The sequence below is a fragment of the Bombina bombina genome, chromosome 7, assembly GCF_027579735.1.
Source record: "Bombina bombina isolate aBomBom1 chromosome 7, aBomBom1.pri, whole genome shotgun sequence".
In the NCBI taxonomy this organism is placed as follows: domain Eukaryota; kingdom Metazoa; phylum Chordata; class Amphibia; order Anura; family Bombinatoridae; genus Bombina; species Bombina bombina.
In genome coordinates, this window is record NC_069505.1 from 294,310,605 (window position 1) to 294,317,101 (window position 6,497).

General features: G+C 34.2%; 1 protein-coding gene across 1 annotated transcript; it reads right to left on the minus strand.

The window, feature by feature from the left end:
- Positions 1 to 242: 242 nt before the first annotated feature.
- Positions 243 to 2,355, minus strand: HESX1 (HESX homeobox 1). Its single transcript, XM_053688977.1, has 4 exons — positions 2,196 to 2,355; positions 1,620 to 1,822; positions 1,103 to 1,204; positions 243 to 341 (listed from the first exon to the last, which is right to left on the minus strand). The coding sequence occupies exons 1-4, from the start codon at positions 2,353 to 2,355 to the stop codon at positions 243 to 245; spliced, it is 564 nt and encodes a 187-aa protein (XP_053544952.1).
- Between the last annotated feature and the right edge of the window lie 4,142 nt (positions 2,356 to 6,497).

Genomic DNA, 6,497 nt, shown 5'->3' on the forward strand with positions numbered 1-6,497 from the left:
TTAAAAACCTATTTACAAAAAAGTGCATCTGTATTTCACATGAAAATATTTACATTTCTTGTGGGGTGGGGTACACATATTTTAACTTAATATTAAATAAATCAGGAAGGGGGAAAAATCAATAGTTCATCACATTCATGAAGGCATTGAGGGGCGTAAAGAAAGATTATCTTTTTTAACATACAGTATATGTTTAACCAAACAATATTATACAAGTTCAAGTAAATTACAAGACGATCTCCTTATTCTTGTATTTGTGGAGTTAATGAGTCTTTGACCATTAGGAACTGTGATTCACGATGGGATCTTTTGAGTTTTGCACGACGGTTCTGGAACCAAATCTGTAATGGAAAAAAAAAGCAATCATAAAAAAAAAAGCAATACATTTTTATTTTATTATTCAGAGCTATGTTGATAAAAATGTAGCAATGACTAAACTGAGATTTCTAATGTTATGCTAATTATACATAGATACATAGATACACAAACACACATATATGTATACAGTATACATATACAAATACACACATATACACGCATACACACAAACACACATATATGTATACAGTATACATACACAGATACATGCATATACATACATACACATGCACACACATATTTATGCAGTATACATACACAGATACACACATATACATGCATAAACACAAACACACATATATGTATACAGTAAACATGCACAGATACACACATACACACAAACACACATATATGTATACAGTATACATACACAGATACACACATATACATGCATACACACATATATGTATACAGTATACATACACAGATAAACACATATACTGTACATGCATACACACACAAACACATATATGTATACAGTATACATACACAGATACATGCATATACATACATACACATGCACACACATATATGTATACAGTATACATACACAGATACACACATATACATGCATACACACAAACACATATATTTATACAGTAACACATATACATACAAACACATGCCGACACACACATGCAGGCAAGCACACACATAAATCTATAAAGGTGTACATTAAAAAAAACACTTTTGAGATATAAATAACACAACTTGTATGTCATACCTGTATCCTGTCTTCATCTAGTGCTAGTTTGTTCGCAAGCTCCTCCCTGATATCAATACCTGGATAGGAATTTACTCTGAAAACATTCTCCAGTATTTCGATCTGGAAAAAACAACAACAGGTATATATATATATATATATATATATATTAATACCCCTCTGTCACAGCCCCCACAAGGAGCATCATTTCATCTAAACCTTCTTGTTAACATACTTTCTCTATAACCAGCATTTATGTACTGAAATTGTCAGTATAACAGCAAAATCATTTATTTCAAATGACTAAATAAAGGTAAAGGTGCTATTGTAAAAAAATTGTATGCAGGTCAGTAGGTAAAATAGATCACTGGGAGCTACACAGTCCCTTTAAATAAATATACTTAGAAACACATTCACTGTTACAATGTCAACTTATGGGTCAACTTTTTCCATTGATAAACTATGCAAAAAAAAACAAGCTTAAGGAGGACAAATATTTTCATAGCAAAACTGAACAATTTCTTGATATTGAACCTACCTGATTTCTTGTGAAAGCTGTCCTTGGTCTTCTCCCTCGGTACCAACTTAATTCCCGTTTATAAGTTAGCCGATCCAGTCCTGGGCAACATTTCTCATAGCTCATTGTTGTTTCTTTTTCTGTAGATTGCTGCACTGCATTCATTTTTATTGGTACGTCATATGTAAACACAGGGATCCGCCAACAATGGGTATCAACTGCTCCTAAAAATAGAAATAAATACTGAATAACAAAGAAAAAAAAACTAAAAATATATCATTTTGCATATAAACAGGGAACTATTTTTAATTAACTTTTTACAATTTAAATCATGCAAAAAGGGGGAAAAAGACTGTTGTCTATATTCTGCTATTGGCCTCCAAAGTAAGTTGTTCAGTTTTCAGTCAAACAACACAGTACATAAGCGAAAGTCAAAATATATATATATATATATATATATATATATATATATTTATATATATATATATATATATATATATATATATACTGTATATATATATATATATATATACACACACACGCACACTATGGCAACTAATTACAGTTCTACAACTAATATGTCATTTCTTCAAATACCTTTTTTGTCACATCGGTCCATCCATGGCCTATGAGGCTTGGAAAGTGTTGGTGAAAAATCCTTTTTCTTGTCTAATCCCAAAATGTGATCAATTGAAAATGAACACTGCGAGATTCTGTTCTCTGCAAAAATAGAACCTTTCTGAAAAGTTGAAGACATCCTTGGACTGGCCTCACACAGGGTTGCACTAGCCATTCTTACACTTTCTGTGTAACTTCCACACCACAATGATTAGCCTTCAGCCTTTTGGCCCTTCTTATAGTTTAGTTGATGAGGGGGTTGGATTTACAACGTCATTAATTAAAATCTTTCATTAGAAAGTTTTAGCATCTCAATGAAGACTCCCCCACCAAGAGGCATGGCGAGTTAATTGTTTATTTGTTTGCAAGTAATTAGTAGCTAATGGGGACACTAGAGGAGCTATCACGTGGGACAAGGTGTTATCTCTTCCAACCAGAACATCCCCCTTCCTTTCTCTAAAGTGGCAATCATATAACTCCTCTTTTATTTAAAACCATTAATGTATAAAATTATTTTTTATATTTTAATGAATTTGGGTTGTTATACCTTTACAGTATTCTAAGAAACCAGTCAAGTAATAAGTGATCTTATTTAAGTGTTTCCATTTTATTTTCAAGGAAATTAAAATAAATAAATAAGCTCTTAATGCTATTAGGCTAATCCTGATGAAAATGTGACTATTTATTTCATATGCATATGTAATGGTTAATGTGTTCATTAAAGAAACAATAGATTTAGTATAAGGCACACTGCAGTAAGTTGAAAATGTTGTTAAAAATCAGTGTAATTGTTTTTTGAGTGTCTGGATTAGCTAACATGAGCGGGTGAACCCAGTCTTCTAAATAAATAATGTACTGTTTATTTAACACTTACATTAAAGTAATTTGCATCTAGAAAACTTTAGGGTAAATAATATAATATATATATATACACTATATATATATACATATATATATATATATAGTGTATATATACTGTATATATATATATATACTTCTTTATATAATACTTTAATTTATAACATTATAATTAGTAGTAGTAGTAGAAGTATAATTTTATTTTATTTCTTAGTATTATTTATATTTGTGTTATGCAAGACATTTTTTATTATTATTAATAATTATTATTATTATAAAATATTATACATTTTTTCTTTTACTGGTACTATTTTAATATAAAATTATTTAATAACCAGTATGACAATTTTACAACATACCCTTTGGGTTTTTACTAGCATGGAGTCCTTTTATATTTATGTATTTATTTATTTTTGCTCATAATAATGTAGAGAAAAAAGCTATAAATCATGGTATGCACACAAAAATATAATAAGTAAATTAAATTACTTAATATTTAAAGTATGCAAATTAAAATATAAATTAATTATAATATTGAGGATACAATATATATATATATATATATATATATACATATATATATATTATAAGTACAGTCTTAGTTGAAAACATTTTAATGATTTTGTAAAACAATTTTCTGAGAAAACAAACCAACATTTACATATTGAAAATGACATACAATCATCTTTTGTGTTTGCTCATTTAAAGTATTTTTTGGCCCATGCACTAAGAAGACCGCCTGTTTTCTGGATAAACAAATTCACATAGGCTATAAAATAATACATTTTTATTTTACATCTCTTGATATATAGAAATATACAGGAGACATTTATATTTTGTTAAAAAATATAGATTTAGGAGGCAAGCAAGCTGCAACAGTAGCTTAGCACCAGTTTCTGAGAAGCATTAGCTTGGTTAAATCATACATTTTACAGCTACCCCAAAGGAAGACTGATGAAGAGTCACATAAATATCAAAAGTCAAAGCTGTGAGACACAAAAGATTACTTTAAGTGGCTCTATGGCTATTATTCAAATTCAAGCAAGATTGCCAACTTATGGGAAAAGTTACTAGTCCACTCAATGCTAAGAATAGATAGAAGCCTTAATCATCCACTGCAGCAGCTTCTTACTCATCCGGAATTTTCCATATATATATATATATATATATATATATATATATATATATATATATATATATATAACTTAGTTTAGAGAAAATTGTGCATGTTCTTAAAAAGTGGAAGGGTGTCAATTACTGAATAAGATTTCTACACTTTTCGACTGAGATTTTGGCCCCCTCTTCTTGAGCAAACTGCTTCAGTTCTCTCAGATTTGATGGGTGTCTTTTCTCCACTGCGAATTTCAGCTCTTTCCACAAATTTCCAAATGGATTCAGATCTGGACTCATAAAAGTCCACTTTGGAACAGTCCAATGCTCTCTTCTCATCCATTCTTGGGTGCTTTTTGAGGTGTGTTTTGGGTCATTATCCTGCTGGAGGATCCATGACCTGCAAATGAGACGGAGCTTTCTGACACTGGCAGTACATGTCATTCCAGAATGCCTTCATAGAATTCTGATTTCATTGTGCCCTGCACAGATTCTAGGCACCCATTGCCAGAGGCAGCAAAGCAACTCCAAAACATAACTGAGCTGCCCCCATGTTTCACGGTAGAGATGGTGTTCTTTTGTTTTAAAAGCTTCTTTTTTCCTTCTCCAAACATTGAGTTGTGATTTGCACAATGCTCTACTTTTGTTTCCTCTGTCCAAAAGACATTCTCGCAAACGGACTGTGGCATGTCAACATGCATTTTGGCAAACTCCAGTTGGGCATTTTCGTGTTTTTCTGTAAATTTCAAGGGTACCAATACTTTCAGCCACATCTGTGTCCATAAATATATGTATATATATATACAGTATCTCACAAAAGTGAGTACACCCCTCACATTTTTGTAAATACTTTATTATATCTTTCATCTGACAACACTGAAGAAATTACACTTTTCTACAATGTAAAGTATTGAGTGTACAGCCTGTATAACAGTGTAAATTTGCTGTCCCCTCAAAATAACTCAACACACAGTCATTAATGTCTAAACCGTTGGCAACAAAAGTGAGTACACCCCTAAGTGGAAATGTCTGAATTGGGCCTAATTAGCCATTTTTCCTCCCCGGTGTCATGTGACTCGTTAGTGTTACAAGGTCTCAGGTGTGATTGGGGAGCAGGTGTATTAAATTTGGTGTTATCGCTCTCACACTCTCTCATACTGGTCACTGGAAGTTCAACATGGCACCTCATGGCAAAGAACTCTCTGAGGATCTGAAAAAAATAATTGTTGCTCTACATAAAGATGGCCTAGGCTATAAGAAGATTGCCAAGACCCTGAAACTGAGCTGCAGCACGGTGGGCAAGACCATACAGCGGTTTCACAGGACAGGTTCTACTCAGAACAGGCCTCGCCATGGTCGACCAAAGAAGTTGAGTGCACATGCTCAGCATCATATCCAGAGGCTGTTTTTGGGAAATAGACATATGAGTGCTGCCAGCATTGCTGCAGAGGTTGAAGGGGTGGAGGGGGGGGTCAGCCTGTCAGTGCTCAGACCATATGCCGCACACTGCATCAAATTGGTCTGCATGGCTGTCGTCCCAGAAGGAAGCCTTTTCTAAAGATGATGCACAAGAAAGCCTGCAAACAGTTTGCTAAAGACAAGCAGACTAACAACATGGATTACTGGAACCATGTCCTGTGGTCTGATGAGACCAAGATAAACTTATTTAGTTCAACTGGTGTCAAGCATGTGTGGCGGCAACCAGGTGAGGAGTACAAAGACAAGTGTGTCTTGCCTACAGTCAAGCATGGTGGTGGGAGTGTCATGGTCTGGGGCTGCATGAGTGCTGCCGGCACTTTGGAGCTACAGTTCATTGAGGGAACCATTAATGCCAACATGTACTGTGACATACTGAAGCAGAGCATGATCCCCTCCCTTCGGAGACTGGGCTGCAGGGCAGTATTTCAAAATGATAACGACCTCAAACACACCTCCAAGATGACCACTGCCTTGTTAAAGAAGCTGAAGGGAAAGGTGATGGACTGGCCAAGCATGTCTCCAGACCTAAACTCTATTGAGCATCTGTGGTGCATCCTCAAATGGAAGGTGGTGGAGCGCAAGGTCTCTAACATCCACCAGCTCTGTGATGTCGTTGTGGAAAAGGACTCCAGTGGCAACCTGTGAAGCTCTGGTGAACTCCATGCCCAAGAGGGTTAAGGCAGTGCTGGAAAATAATGGTGGCCACACAAAATATTGACACTTTTGGCCCAGTTTGGACATTTCTACTTAGGGGTGTACTCACTTTTGTTGTCAACGGTTTAGACATTAATTATTTTGAGGGGACAGCAAATTTACACTGTTATACAGGCTGTA

Coding starts and splice junctions, on each gene's coding strand:
- HESX1 (XM_053688977.1), bottom strand. CDS start 2,355: ATGTCTTCAACTTTTCAGAAAGGTTCTATTTTTGCAGAGAACAGAATC. Junction 1,205..1,619: donor CAGCTTTCACAAGAAATCAG/GTAGGTTCAATA, acceptor TGTTTTTTCCAG/ATCGAAATACTGGAGAATGT. Junction 342..1,102: donor TAGATGAAGACAGGATACAG/GTATGACATACA, acceptor TTTCCATTACAG/ATTTGGTTCCAGAACCGTCG.